The following is a 14,744-nucleotide window of genomic DNA, read 5'->3' as shown; positions in this document are numbered from 1 at the left end:
GATAAGGTTAAGATCATTCAGGTTACACTTCGTACAGCTCAGTCCAAGCAAAAGAGTTATGCTGACCGTAAGGTTTGTGATGTGGCATTCATGGTCGGAGAGCAAGTGTTGCTTTGGGTGTCGCTTATGAAGGGCGTGATGAGATTTGGGAAGAAGGGCAAGTTAAGCCCTAGGTTCTTGGGGCTTTTTGACATCCTTCAGAGAGTGGGTGATGTGGCTTACCAGCTTGCGTTGCCACTAGGTTTATCAGTAGTGCATCTAGTGTTTCATGTGTCCATGCTTCAAAAGTATCACAGTGATCCATCCCACGTGTTAGACTTCATCACTATCCAGTTGGACAAGGACTTGACCTACGAGGAGGAGCCGGTAGCTATTCTAGACCGGCAGGTTCGACAGTTGAGATCGAAGAGTTATTTGTCGGTTCGTGTGTAGTGGAGAGGTCAGCCTGTTGAGGAAGCTACCTTGAAGTCCGAGTGCGGTATGTGGAGCCGGTATCCCCATCTTTTCACCAACTCAGGTACTTTTCTATATCCATTCGAGGACGAACGGTTGTTTTAGAAGTGGAGAATGTGATGACCCAAAAGGTCATTTTTTATATTAGAATCCATTTCTATATTCTGAGGACATGAAAATCTCATTTTATCTCTTCTCGATTTGCGTGCACAGTCCGGGTATGTATCCGGAAAGCTCTTATGTGAAAAATTTAAGAAAAAGATGATTTTGGCTTAAAAGATTATTTTAGTTGACTTCGGTCTGTATTTTGGGTAAACGGACCTGGACCTGCGTTCTGACGATCCCGGAGGGTCCGTAGTAAAATATGGGACTTGGGAGTATGCCTGGAGTTCGGTGAAAAATTGTTAACTGAAAAATACAATGGTTTTTAGAAAATTGAATAATGCTTGAACTTGTTGGTATCGGGCCCATATTTTAGTTCCGGAGCCCGGTATAGGTCCATTATAATATTTTAACCTTATCTGTGAAATTTGGTTAAAAACGGAAGTAATTTGACGTGATTCGGATCTTTGGTTGAGAAAATAGAAAGTTTGAACTATCTTGAAAATTTCATGAGTTTTGGTGTTGAATTCATAGTTCTAGATGTTATTTTGGCGATTTGATCTTGCGAGCACGTTCATATGATATTTTAAGACTTGCATGCATGTTTGGTTTGGAGCCCCGAGGACTCGGGTAAGTTTTGGATTGGCCATGGAGTGATTTTTGAACTTAGGGAATTGTTGGTATGCTTCAGCTGAGTTGCAGGCCTCAGACCTCGCAAATATGAGGTCAGGGTTCGCAATTGCAACCACTATCAACGTCGCATTTGTGAGGCTTCTATTGCTATTGCGAAGGAAGCTGGGCCCGGGCATGTTCGCAATTGCGAACAATTCTTCGCATTTGCGAAGAAGTCAGGGTACGGGTAACTTCCCATTTGTGACCAAATGGTTCGCATTTGCAACAGAAGCAGAAATGCAGAAGGTTCGCATTTGCGATGCCTTTCTCGCATTTGCGAGCTTCGTAAATATGAAGCTCCAGTCGCAATTGCCACATCTGCAGCTGTTAAGTTGGGACTTAGACGGGATTTTCACCCATTTTTCAAATCTCTCAAACCCTAAACCTCCATAGGCGATTTTCCAAAGACCCAAACTTCTCTAAATCATAGGTAAGTGAATTCTAACTCATTTCTTTCAATCTATCTCATCTTTTTACAAGATTTCATCATAAAATCTAGGGATTTTCGTGGGGAATTGGATGTTTTTGGGTAGAATTTAGGAATTTTGAAATTTGAGGATTTAGACCTCAATTTGAGGTTGGTTTCCAAAACCAATTGTGTATCCGGACTTAAGGGTGAATCGGTAATCGGGTTTTAGTCTGAACTTCGAGTTTTGATCAAGTGGGCCCGTGGTGGGTTTTTGACTTTTTTGGGAAACTGTAGGGAAATCTATAATCATGCATTAGAATTGGGTTCTTTGGCGTTAATTTATGTTAATAAGTTAATTATGAATAGATTCGGGAAGATTGGAAGTGAAAACTAAGGGAAAAGCGGTATTTGAGACTTGAGTTTGTCCGTGGAATCGAGGTAAGTGTCGTGGTTAACCTTAGCTTGAGGAATTAGGTGTTGTTACCTTATTTTTTACTTGTTTAGTTGTTAGGTACGACGTATAGGTGTGGTGACGAGTATCTATACGTTGTTGTTGGGCCATAGCATGCGAGTGAGTCTTATACTTGTGATCGTTCTGTTCCTTTACACGTATTGTCCTTGTTGAAACTAGGTATTACTCATGTTAAACAAGTCTTACTATGTTTTTCTTGGTTTTGGATATTGGTTGAGTATTGGCTCAAGTTGGGATTTATGTTGTGAAATTAAATGACGAAATGAAGTTATTTGATTGTGATGCCCTTGTCGGGTTGTTATTGTTTCTGTTGTTGCTTATGATGAGTAAGAGTGATAAAGCACGAAGAGTGATGCCGTGCACATTTCTATTTATGCATATGGTGAGGAAGAGTGATAAAGTACGAAGGGTAATGCCGTGCACATTTGCATTATTCATATAGTGAGGAAGAGCGATAAAGCACAAAGGGTGATGCCGTGCACATTTCTATTATTGATATGGTGAGGAAGAGTGATAAAGCACGAAGGGTGATGTCGTGCACGTTTCAATTAATTATTGCATGGTGAGGATAGAGAGTAAAACCACGAAGGGTGATGCCGTGCATTTTCTATTTGCTATGTTTATTTGTCGTTATCGGTTCAAGTGTTCATACTAATTTAAATTCCTTTACTGTTGTGATTCTTTGTGTTGGAACCCCTATAGCATGTTGCCCCTTCACGTTCATTTCTGCTCAATTTTTAATACTTGTTATCCTCTCAGTATATTGTTTAACTGCACGGGTTTATATTGTTTGTCGTGTCCTAGCCTCGTCACTACTTTGCCGAGATTAGGCTCGGCACTTACTAGTACATGATGTCGGTTGTACTGATACTATACTTTGCACTTTCTGTGCAGATCCCAGGTACTGGACCATACTGATCAGAGTTCGAGGTTGCTGCCTTCAGCCTACAGGAGACCAAGGTAGATATGTCGGCGTTCGCAGACCCTGGAGTCCATTTCCCTCTATCTTATTTCCCGTTTTCTTTCATTTCGAGAAAAGGATGTATTTTTCCTTTAAACCAGTATTTGTAGAAATTCTTAGACTTTTGTGAATTGTAATACCAGATCATTGGGGTAGCCTTGTTTTAGAGTTTTGAACTGTTATGAAACTTCCACACTTTATATCTGCTTAGCTTTAGTTATTATTTATTACTGTTTGAGTTAATAATTAATGCATTAGAAATGTATCTATTGGCTTGCCTAGCTTTCAAGAGTAGGCGCCATCACGATCCTGATGGTGGGAAATCCGCGTCGTGACAAGGCAAGGGACGAGAAACCAATTTACCGATTAACGCTTCTGCTTCGTGATAATGGCTTACGATTCAGGTGTGTTTTCTGTAACAATTTTATGTAAGATTATCATGTTGAAGATCTTGGTATGCAATTAAATTTTATGTTTACACTGACACCATGAGTTCTCCTCTATACATGTTTTTGACATAAGTTCCATCCACAAATCCCAGCTTACTTTTTTCTCTTTGATACAATTTCATTACCCTACTCCACGTGGCATAATTTTTGGCCCTGTGAGTTTTATCGACTAAAACCAACCCAGGAGCATCTGATGCTTGGAGAAACAATGGATGATTGTGCTCGAGCAGAGCAACCTCGTTCCGTGCCATAGCTATCAAAAATGCGTTTTGCTAGAAACCTAACTATTAGAATTCTCTCTCCGATCTCCGAAATTTCGCATCAAAACCCTAATTACGGGATCGCCTCTCTGATACCATATTGACTGAGCAAATTTGAGGTGGTTAATCAATTGTAATTTGCACATGTAACATGAACTCTTGCACTCAATCGAAGTGTGGTACATTTGCGGATGAGAATCAAGGAGAAGAGGAAGAGAGAAAACTAGTTAGAGATGAGAGCATCGAATATTCTACAAATATTTTCGTCTTCCGTAGCTAACTAATTAATTGATTATACATAATCAGTCTTTTTAATATATCGATTCTCAATCCTTCCTTTCGTCCTCTCGGCGCACGTTAGATATGATAACATGCGCCACTCGCCGGAAATGAAAGGAAGAGGGAGGCCTAGGAAAATCAAAGCAAAACACCAGTCATTGAGCAAGGAATCAAGGAAATTATCACTAGGGAACAAGGAAAACAACATGCAAAAGGAAAAAATGTAGGAGGAAGAGTTGGATCTAGAGAGTGACAGTGAGCTGAATTGGCCAGATCTGAGCTGCAATCAAGTAAAATCAGTTGGTCCATTGAGTCCAATCAACCAAGGGATACCTAAAATGAACATATTACCGGTCGTAATTTGTGGAGCAAGCACGAGCAAAGTAATTCCCAATGTAACAGTAACTACAAGTTCTTCAAAGGAACAGATTAATGGAATAATACCAGTAGGAATTGAGGAAGAGAAGCACAAACAAGTGATGAAACCAAGTAGTATTGGAAGGTCATGGGCAGGATTACTTCAAGATAACAAACTCGCTGCAAAACAGATGGATCTAATGTATATACCACCGGTGATACAAGAGGGAGAAGTAGTAGTGCAAATTCTGGAAGAAGACATAGTTGAGGAAAACCAGAAATGGAATCGAGCAATAATTTTGTATGTAGTTGGTAATACTCCAACTATTGGAACTATTGAACGATTTGTTGCTGGTCAGTGGGGAAAAATCAAGAAGCCAAAGGTATTATTTCACAACGATGGCTACTTTATAATTTTGATGCATAGCTATGAAGAAAGGGACGAGGTGTTGATGAATAGGCCATATACTATGAATAACAGACCAGTAATACTAAAGCCATGGACTGGGGGATTTGATTTTAGTGAAGTGGTGCTGAAAACTATTCCTCTTTGGGTTAAATTCCCAAAACTTCCACCGAACTATTGGAGTAACTTAGCTCTTAGCAAAATTGGGAGCGGACTAGGGAAACCTCTTTATGCTGGTGCATGTACAACTGTGGCTGATAGGATCTCATATGCTCGCGTACTAATTGAAATGGACATAACAAGGACTCTACAAGGGTCAATTAAACTGGTTGATCCCAAAGAAAAAGTGATAAAGCGGGTGGTACAGTATGACTGGAAGCCTCAATACTGTCAAACATGTTGTCAAATTGGTCACTCATGTCATAACCAATAAATGCAGAAACAAGAGGGGGGACAATAAAAGTATAAAGCATAGAACCAGAAGTAGGAATAGAGAGTTGTAAGGACACTTGATCTAGAGACTGACAAAATAGATACATGTAGGAGATTTCTAGAACAAGTGGAAGAAGGTAATGAAGAGACAAAGAAGTAAAAGCCAAATGAAGAACAGTGGCAATTGGCTAGAGGAAAATTTGCATCAAAGAAGAATATGGAAGGAAGAAATGAGAATGGAGTTAATATAGGTAATACTTTTAAAGCTTTGGTTGACACAACACAAAAGATAGTTCAAATGATAGAAAACCAAGATCAAGGTAGAGAACTGCCTAGAGATAGAGGTAGAGGTGTTATTCTAAATCCAAGACCCATAGAATGATTAACATCATATCGTGGAATATTAGAGGGATGAATAAAGGGTACAAGCAAAAAGAACTAAAAAAATTTATTAGAGAAAATAAGGTGGTGTTAATGGCTATGTTAGAGAATAGAGTTAAAGAAGCAAAGGCTGAGTCCCTAATAAAGAAAGTGTTTAGCAATTAGAGATTGATATCAAACTATACTACTGCTCTAGGTGGAAGAATATGGGTTGCGTGGGACTAGACAAAGGTGGATTTTGAGAGTTATGATATACACAAACAGTACATAATAGGGTAGGTTAAAGCATTCCAGAATGGCAACAAGTTTAACTTTGGAGCTATTTATAGTATGCATACTATTCAAGATAGGAAAATATTATGAGAAGATATGAAAAGAATCATAGTTGGTATCACTAGACCTTGTGTATTAATGGGGGATTATAACACTATTTTAACTGTCTGACTCAACACAAATAATTTAAGGATACTGCGAACAAATGCTGGACAAAAAAGGGTGGAGAACTACAATGAACAAGGTGTGGAAGAAACTAAAGATGCTAAAGATCAAACTGAAGTAGCTGAATAGTCAAGATTTCAATAGCACTGGACAAAGAATTCAAGAAGCAAGTGCCAAGTTGGAAGGTATTCAGGATCAAATGTTTGGACCTGGGAATGACATTGACATAGTAGCTCAAGAAAAAGAGGCAAAAATGGAGTTGGCTAAATGGCTTGAGATTGAGGAAAGTATAATGAAGCAGAAATCAAGGATCAAATGGATCAAGCTGGGAGATTCAAATACAACCTATTTTCATGCATGTGTTAAGAATAGACAAGCAACAAATCATATTGGAAGACTGACTGATAGTGCAGGGCAAATACTCATGAACGCTACTGAAGTGGAGATAGAAATATTGAAGTTTTACAAGTAGTTACTTGGAACATCAGCAACACAACTACCAGCAGTCAACATAGAAGTGATGCGCAAGGGTATAAACTAAGCAGATAACAACAAATGCAGTTAATAAGACCTGTAACTGGAGATGAAATCAAGCAAGCATTACAGGGTATTGATGACAACAAAACACCAGGGTGTGATGGATATAATGCATTCTTTTTTAAGAAAGCATGGCATATAATAGGGGAAGAGGTTATTGAAGCGGAGTTCTTTGATGAAACTGTAATGTATAAACCTATAAACTGTACAACCATTACTCTAATCCCTAAAGTAAAGAACCCTAGTAGTATTAAAGAATTCAGACCTATATCTTGTTGTACAGTGTTATATAAGATTATCTCAAAGATTCTAACAGCAAGATTGCAGGAAGTTATGCCAGATTTGATTGACAATTGTCAAACAACATTTGTGCCAGGAAGGTTGATCATAGATAATATCATAATGAGTCATGAACTGGTCAAAGGCAATGGGAGGAAGAATATATCACCAAGGTGTATGTTGAAGATTGATATGAAGAAAACTTATGATTCTGTGGAATGGGTATATGTTGAGCAGGTGATGAGGTTATTGGGGCTTCCAGAAAAATATGTAAAATGGGTAATGATCTGCATTAGTACAGTTTCTTATTCAATCATTGTTAATGGAAAACCAATCAAGCCATTTGAAGCAAAAAGAGGATTAAGACAGGGGGATCCCCTCTCACCATTGTTGCTTATGATGGCTATGGAGTACCTATGTAAACTAATGAAGCATCTAGGAAACAACAAAGAATTCAGATTCCATCCAAGGTGTGCTAAAGTCAGTTTAATACCATTGGGATTTGTTGATGACCTTCTGCTACTCTCTAAGGGAGATGTGCAATCTGTCAAGGCCCTGCACAAATAGTTTCAAATATTTTATGCAGCTTCTGGACTAGTTACAAATACAAGTAAAAGCAGTGTGTACTTTGGAGTTATAGATGATAGGATACAACAACAGATAATGGAATTATTAGGATACACCAAAGGTGATCTACCTTTTAGATACCTTGGTATTCCTTTGAGCACAAAAAGAGTGACAACAATTCAGTGTGAACCTTTGATAGATAAAATGCTTAACAGAATCCAATGTTGGACAGCCAAGTTCTTATCTTATGCAGGAAGAGAAGCTTTGATCAGAAGTGTGCTGGGAACAATTCAGAACTTCTGGGCACAAGTCTTTATTCTACCAAAGAAAATCATACAATTTATTGAGGCAATATGCAGAAGGTTTCTATGGTCGGGCAATGCTGAACCTACAAAGAAGGCTTTGATTACTTGGGACAAATTATGTGCTCCTAAGGTAGCGGGGAGATTAAATTTCACAAATATAGAGCTGTGGAATAAAGCTGCTATTTGCAAACTTCTCTGGCTGGTACATCTGCAAACAGAAAGAGAAGTTGTGGGTTCAGTGGGTTCATGCATACTATATAAAAGATAACAATATATGGAATACTGAACCAAAGAATGCTTCATGGGTTATTGAAAAGATATTCAAGGCCAAAAGACAATTTCAAGAGGCTGGATATTCAGAAGATGATGTGAGTTACATGGACAGATTCTCCACCAGAAAGATGTACAAAGCATTACAAGGGAGATTCTGAAAGGTGACATGGAGAAGAATAGTATGCAACAACTAGGGATTACCAAAGTGGATCTTTATCTTAAGACTGGCTATACAAGATAGGTTAGCCACTAAAGAGAGACTAGCAAGATGGGGATTAGTAGATGAAACAATATATACAATGTGTCACATAAAGAATGAAACAGTGCAGCATTTGTTTTTCGACTGTGAATTCTCAAATGAGGTATGGCAGAAGCTACTATCCTGGCAAGGGATCATGAGAAGAAAGAAAGAATTGCAGGAAGAAATTCAGTGGACAGAGAAGAAGGCAGCAGGGAAGAGTGCAGGAGCTGAAGTGTACAGAATGGTATTAGCTACAGCAGTCTACCATATATGGCAAGCCAGAAACAATATTATTTTCCAGAAGAAGCAAGTCAATGCACAGAATATAGTGAAAATGATCATACAGGAGATACATATTAGAGCTCAATATAGTACAAAACTTGATACCTATTTGAAAAATATGAATTGGTATCCAGCATGAGCTAAATTAGAGATGTAATAGGAGTTTAAGGCGTAGAGAAGAAACCTCATGCTGGGGCTTCATGTCTAGCAGGAGGCTGTTAGTAGTTGTTTTTGTAAGTTGTAAATATTTATGTTTTTGTAGCTGTTAGTAGCTAATAATATCGATTCTCTTCTCTTACTATGTATTTGCAGACTGCTCCCTTCTACTTATTCCTATTTCTCATGTAGTCCCTATTGTTATAATACTTCTTAGGATCAAACGAATCAAGCATGAAGTATATAACCAATTACAAAATCACAAAATTGTGTAATAAAAAAATAAAATACAAAAAAAAAATTACATTTATTAACGGTTAAAGCCATAATACTCGGTCGCAAACTCTTTACTAATCCGAATAAACTTTATAGGCGCATCAAAATTGTGTTCGTACGGCATTTGTACAGTGAACGTGCTTGTACTGCAATTGTACACAATCTTGACATGAGCCTAACTCTTTACCTAATCCTATTTAGGTGTCTATAACTTTGAGAGATCAAACACGTCCAAATTGCTTTAGGTGAGAGGATTAAGTAACAAACCTAACACGCCCCCCCCCCCCCCCCCACCCACCCACACAACAATTAGTTTCTTGCTTTACCTATCCTCCTCTTTTCTTCTTAATTTGTGCATCTTCATCTTTTATAATATAATAGCGAATCAAACGGAGCATTCCCTAGGTTTGCTATACTAATTCTAGTTTGATATATTTGATATTTTTATTATTAGACATAACTTATCTTGGCGTGACCCGGCGGTACTTTTGTGGGAAAATTTCACATTAGAATAATTGGGCTCCATACTTTTCAATTTTATAGTTCATATTTCAATTTACAACCAATTAGCCCAAAAATAATAGGCTAAGATTCAACATCCAACTCCAATAGGTTCTCAAAACTACAATTTAATTTTTAAAAAAGATTCCTCAAGCTTTTAAATTAATTAACGAATCAGTAACTGTGACTCAAATATTAGTTCAACAAATCAAATTCATTTGGGTGATGAAAATTAGATTTTTAACAAGCTTAAATATGTGAGTTTAAATTACGAATTTGATTTTATGAGAAATTTGGAGTGAGTATTATTTAGACTTTGTTAGAAATAGTATAAGGAGGTTGTATATAAAATTTGAAGTCATTTAACGGAGATTTGGATTGGTTTTGAACAAGAATTGTAACTAAAAATCGTGAAAGAAGTTCATCTACGGACGCTTGTATAAAGGTGTATAAAAGTGTATAATAGTGTATAAGGTGTGTTTCTACACTCATATACACTATTATACAAGATTATGCATAGTTATACAAAAAACTGACTTCGTCTTCTTCCTTGCATCTTTTTTGAAATTTAACTCAAACCTTGCTCAAATGTACTCCAAATCACTTCAAATTTAAATTTTGAACTCCTTTTGATAGTTTCAATCAATTGGAACAACACCCAATCCAAACAATTAACAAATTCAAAAAAACGCATTTTCAAAAGCAAAGCTTTGAATGGTCTTCAATGCTGGACTTCTACTCTTCAATTTTCTTACACTGCAAGCATGTGACACAAGAGTAGAAGCATAAAATATACGGCCCCTTGAAGCATATGTAGAAGATGTGAGAAGAAGAGAGAGTGAAAGCAATGGTTGTGAGAACACATATTTAACTCCATAGCTTTTAGAAGCAATTATTGTAAGAACACAAATTTTGAATTTGCTAGTGCTTTCAAAATATGTAAAATGTGGGCTAGGTGGGATAAAACCTAAAAATATGAGCCATTTTTTGTTATGGTGTGGAGTCATGTATATTTTCTTGTAATTGTTTCTACTTTTGTTTTAAAAAGATTGGCACTATTACTATTTCGGAAGTCTACGAGGTTGTTTTTTGATCATATTTTTCTTAAATATTTTATAAATATTTTGAATTATGAATTATTATGACTACTTTTTAAGTAGTTTCTGAAAATATAAATTTTATTTTCAAAACTTTGAAGAATCTAGTCCAAATTCGCAGTCAAAATTAAGTACTTTGACCCTCGTACCTAGGGCAGAGCTGCATATTAGGGATGATGAACCCAAAAGCTTTTACTCATATCCTGTATTTGTATTAGAAAATTTATAAAATATATATAATTATTTAATTGCGAAAGCAGTAAATAAAATAAGCAATGGGTTCAACGACAAATTAAGAATGTCTGCAATAATATAATATTATATATATATTTCATAACGAAAAGCCATTCGAAGTCGGTGAAAGCAGTAATTGGTGGAAAGTGATGGATATTAAGGCAAGGTTGATAGTATTAGGTATATAATAACTTTAAACAAAGAAGACATATGAAGTAAGAGTGAAGAAAATCCTAAAGACAAGTGAATTTCTCCTTTAAGGACAACATATTTTACTTGAAAATAAATAATTTAAAAGAAACTTGAACATCAGAAAATAATGTCATCAAAGAAAAACATTTCTAGACTTTTTTTAATCATGCCTAATAGAGTTTTTATCTCAGCGTATTACAAACATATTAATTTGTTTAACATAGTCGAGACAACATTATGAGTCTCTATTGTCCCAAATTAAAATTTCTAACGTTTTCTAGTTAATCCTCTTTTCTTCCCTTGTATGTTCATTCAGTACCAGAATCATGTTACAGCATGTTTGCTTTTTCCCTTTTTCTTTTGTTTGTCTTTTGTCGAACGAAATTGGAAGGGGGGTCGAGGGGATATACGCATTTCCTGAGATACCGAACCAATCCATGGCTTCATTCTCGAGTAATTAGTATATTTGGCTACTTGAGCCTAAAGCAGATATGGAATACTAACTGGAAAACAAAAAGAATAGATAGTATACTCAGAGTAATTTCCAATATTCAAATGGAAATGGCAATAGGCAAGCAAAGATATACGTGTATCCCACATGTTTTTACAGAAAATTAAAAACCTTACACTGATTGTTTATCTTAACTAATGAACTTAAGACATGTATTTCTTATATACACTTATCACTTAATCATAGTTAAGTGTATGTATGTACTTATACCTGATACCGTTAATTTTTTTAGTTTAGAGTAAACATCGAGTATGATTAAGCATTGAATTTAAGCAATGTACACCGGCGATGTAAAATACAATATTACTGCATTTTAACGTGTGATAACACACTAGTTACTATTTTTTAATTAATTATTTATTATATTAGTAGTGCTTAGAACGCAAACTCTTTTAAGTATTTATTTTACAAATTTACTCGCTTATAGTTTGAACCCATAAACATGAAATGATATTGTATCTCCTTCAAGATTAATATACGGCATTGCTTATGGAGATGCCTGAGCCCACCGTAAATCACGCGAACTCAAGCATAAACTTACTGTGGTACTCACGGTCTAAACTTAAAGACATATTTTTGACTATGTGCTTCCAACTGGAACAGACTCAATATTGGGAGTCCCCTCACCACCACCCGCCCAGCCAGCTAGGGGTGGAGGTCAGTCGGCTAGGGGTCGTCCTAGAGGGGGAGGTCGATCAGGTGGCGGTCAGGCCTGTTTCTATGCACTTACAGCTAGACTCGATGCTATTGCTTTCGATGCTGTTATTATAGGTATTGTTTCAGCTTGCCACAGAGATGCTTCTATATTATTTGATCCCGGTTCCACCTTTTCTTATGTGTCATCATACTTTGCTCATTATTTGGATACGCCCCGTGAGTCTCTTGTTTCACTTGTTCATGTATCTACTCCGGTAGGCGATACTGTTGTTGTAGACCGTTATACCGGTCATGTGTGGTGACTATTGGGGGTCTGGAGACCCAAGTGGACCTTTTATTATTGTGTATGGTGGATTTCGATGTCATTTTGGGCATGGATTGGCTATCTCCGTGTCGTGCTATTCTGGATTGTCATGCCAAGACAGTCACATTGGCTATACCGGGTGTGCCACGGATTGAGTGGCGAGATTTGACTGATTATGTTCCCAGTAGAGTGATCTCATTCTTGAAGGCCCAACGTATGGTTGGGAAGGGTTGCCTTTCGTATCTGGCCTTTGTGAGGGATGTTGGTACAGAGACTCCCAGTATTGAGTCTGTTCTAATTGTGAGGGATTTTCCCGATGTGTTTGTTGCAGACCTGTCGGGCATGCCACCGGACAGGGATATTGATTTTGGTATTGACCTGATGCCGGGCACTCAGCCCATTTCTATTCCGCTGTATCGTATGGCATCAGCGGAGTTGAAAGAGTTAAAGGAGCAGCTTCAGGAACTCCTTGATAAGGGGTTCATTCGGTCTAGTGTGTCACCTTGGGGTGCGCCGATTTTATTTGTGAAGAAGAAGGATGGCACTATGAGGATGTGCATTGATTATAGGCAATTGAACAACGTAACAATTAAGAACAAGTATCCATTGCCTCGTATTGATGATTTATTCAACCAGCTTTAGGGAGCGAGAGTGTTCTCCAAGATTGATCTCCGTTCTGGTTATCACCAGTTGAAGATCAGGGATTCGAATATTCTTAAGACAGCTTTTAGGACCCGATATGGTCATTATGAGTTCTTGGTGATGTCTTTTGGGCTGACCAATGCCCCAGCAGCGTTCATGCATTTGATGAACAGCATGTTCCGACCTTATCTAGCCTCATTTGTCATAGTATTCATTGATGATATTCTGGTGTATTAACGTAGTCAGGAGGAGCACGTGAAGCATTTGAGAGTTGTGTTGTAGAGATTGAGGGAGGATAAGCTTTATGCAAAATTCTCCAAGTGTGAGTTTTGGCTCATTTTAGTAGCTTTCTTGGGGCACGTGGTATCCAGCGAGGGTATTCAGGTTGATCCGAAGAAGATAGAGTTGGTTCAGAGTTGGCCCAGACTGTCCTCAGCCACAGAGATTCGCAGCTTTCTTGGTTGGCGGGTTATTATCGCTGATTTGTTCAGGGATTCTCATCTATCGCATCGTCCCTGACCAAGTTGACTCAGAAGGGTGCTTCATTTGTATGGTCGGATGAGTGTGAGCAGAGCTTTCAGAAGCTCAAGACAGCCTTGACTACAGCACCAGTGTTAGTTTTGCCATCAGCTTCAGGTTCATATACTATGTATTGTGATGCTTCGAGAGTTGGTATTGGGTGTGTATTGATTTAGGAGGGTAGAGTTATTGCTTATGCTTCTCGTCAGTTAAATCCCCATGAGAAGAACTACCTCGTTCATGATTTGGAGTTGGATGTCATTGTGCACGCATTGAACATTTGGAGGCATTACTTGTATTGTGTGTCTTGTGATGTGTTTACTGATCATCGTAGCCTCCAGCACTTGTTCAAACAGAAGGATCTCAATTTGAGGCAGCGGAGATGGTTGAAGTTGTTAAAGGATTATAATATCACTATATTGTACCATCCGGGGAAGGCCAATGTGGTGGCCGATGCTTTGAGTCGAAAGGCGGTGAGTATGGGGAGTTTGGCATATATTCCAGTTGAGGAGAGACCTCTAGCAGTTGATGTTCAGGCCTTGGCCAATTGGTTAGTGAGGTTAGATATTTTGGAGCCCAGTCGGCTATTGGCTTGTGTGGTTTCTCGGTCTTCTTTATATGATCGTATCAGAGCAGTATGATAATCCGCATTTGCTTGTCCTTAAGGACAGAGTTTAGATGATGATTCCAGAGATGTGACCATTGCTGATGATAGGGTATTAAGGATGCAGGGCCGGATTTGTGTGCCCAATGTGGATGGGCTTCAGGAGTTGATTCTGGAGGAGGACTATAGCTCGCGGTATTCCATTCATCCGGGTGCCGCGAAGATGTATCAAGATCTAAAACAACATTATTGGTGGAGAAAAATGAAGAAGGATATTGTGAGATTTGTAGCTTTGTGTCTCAATTGTCAGTAGGTGAAATATGAGCATCAGAGGCAAGGTGGCTTGCTTCAGCGGATGGATATTCCAGAGTGGAAGTGGGAGCAGATCACCATGGACTTTGTAGTTGGGCTCCCACGGACTTTGAGGAAGTTCAATGCTATTTGGGTGATTGTGGATCGGCTGACCAAGTCTGCGCACTTCATTCCTATATGTGCT

The 14,744-nt window shown here is 38.1% G+C and overlaps 1 protein-coding gene across 1 annotated transcript; it reads left to right on the top strand.

The window, feature by feature from the left end:
• Positions 1–7,550: 7,550 nt before the first annotated feature.
• LOC138870628 (uncharacterized) lies at positions 7,551–8,694 on the top strand. The gene is made up of 3 exons (XM_070148451.1): positions 7,551–7,889; positions 7,978–8,162; positions 8,274–8,694. Exons 1-3 carry the CDS (start codon positions 7,551–7,553, stop codon positions 8,692–8,694), a joined length of 945 nt encoding a protein of 314 aa, XP_070004552.1.
• The last annotated feature ends 6,050 nt before the right edge of the window (positions 8,695–14,744 follow it).

This window comes from Nicotiana sylvestris, chromosome 6 (genome assembly GCF_000393655.2).
Source record: "Nicotiana sylvestris chromosome 6, ASM39365v2, whole genome shotgun sequence".
In the NCBI taxonomy this organism is placed as follows: Eukaryota; Viridiplantae; Streptophyta; class Magnoliopsida; order Solanales; family Solanaceae; genus Nicotiana; species Nicotiana sylvestris.
The sequence above is the reverse complement of the archived record's forward strand: the minus strand, read 5'-3'. Positions and strand labels throughout refer to the sequence as shown.

Bases quoted from the DNA above. Each gene is read 5' to 3' on its own strand.
- LOC138870628 (XM_070148451.1), top strand. From the start codon at position 7,551: ATGGAATTATTAGGATACACCAAAGGTGATCTACCTTTTAGATACCTT. The intron at 7,890-7,977 runs GTAGCGGGGAGA...ATCTGCAAACAG, and splicing joins ACAAATTATGTGCTCCTAAG to AAAGAGAAGTTGTGGGTTCA. The intron at 8,163-8,273 runs GTACAAAGCATT...TATACAAGATAG, and splicing joins AGATTCTCCACCAGAAAGAT to GTTAGCCACTAAAGAGAGAC.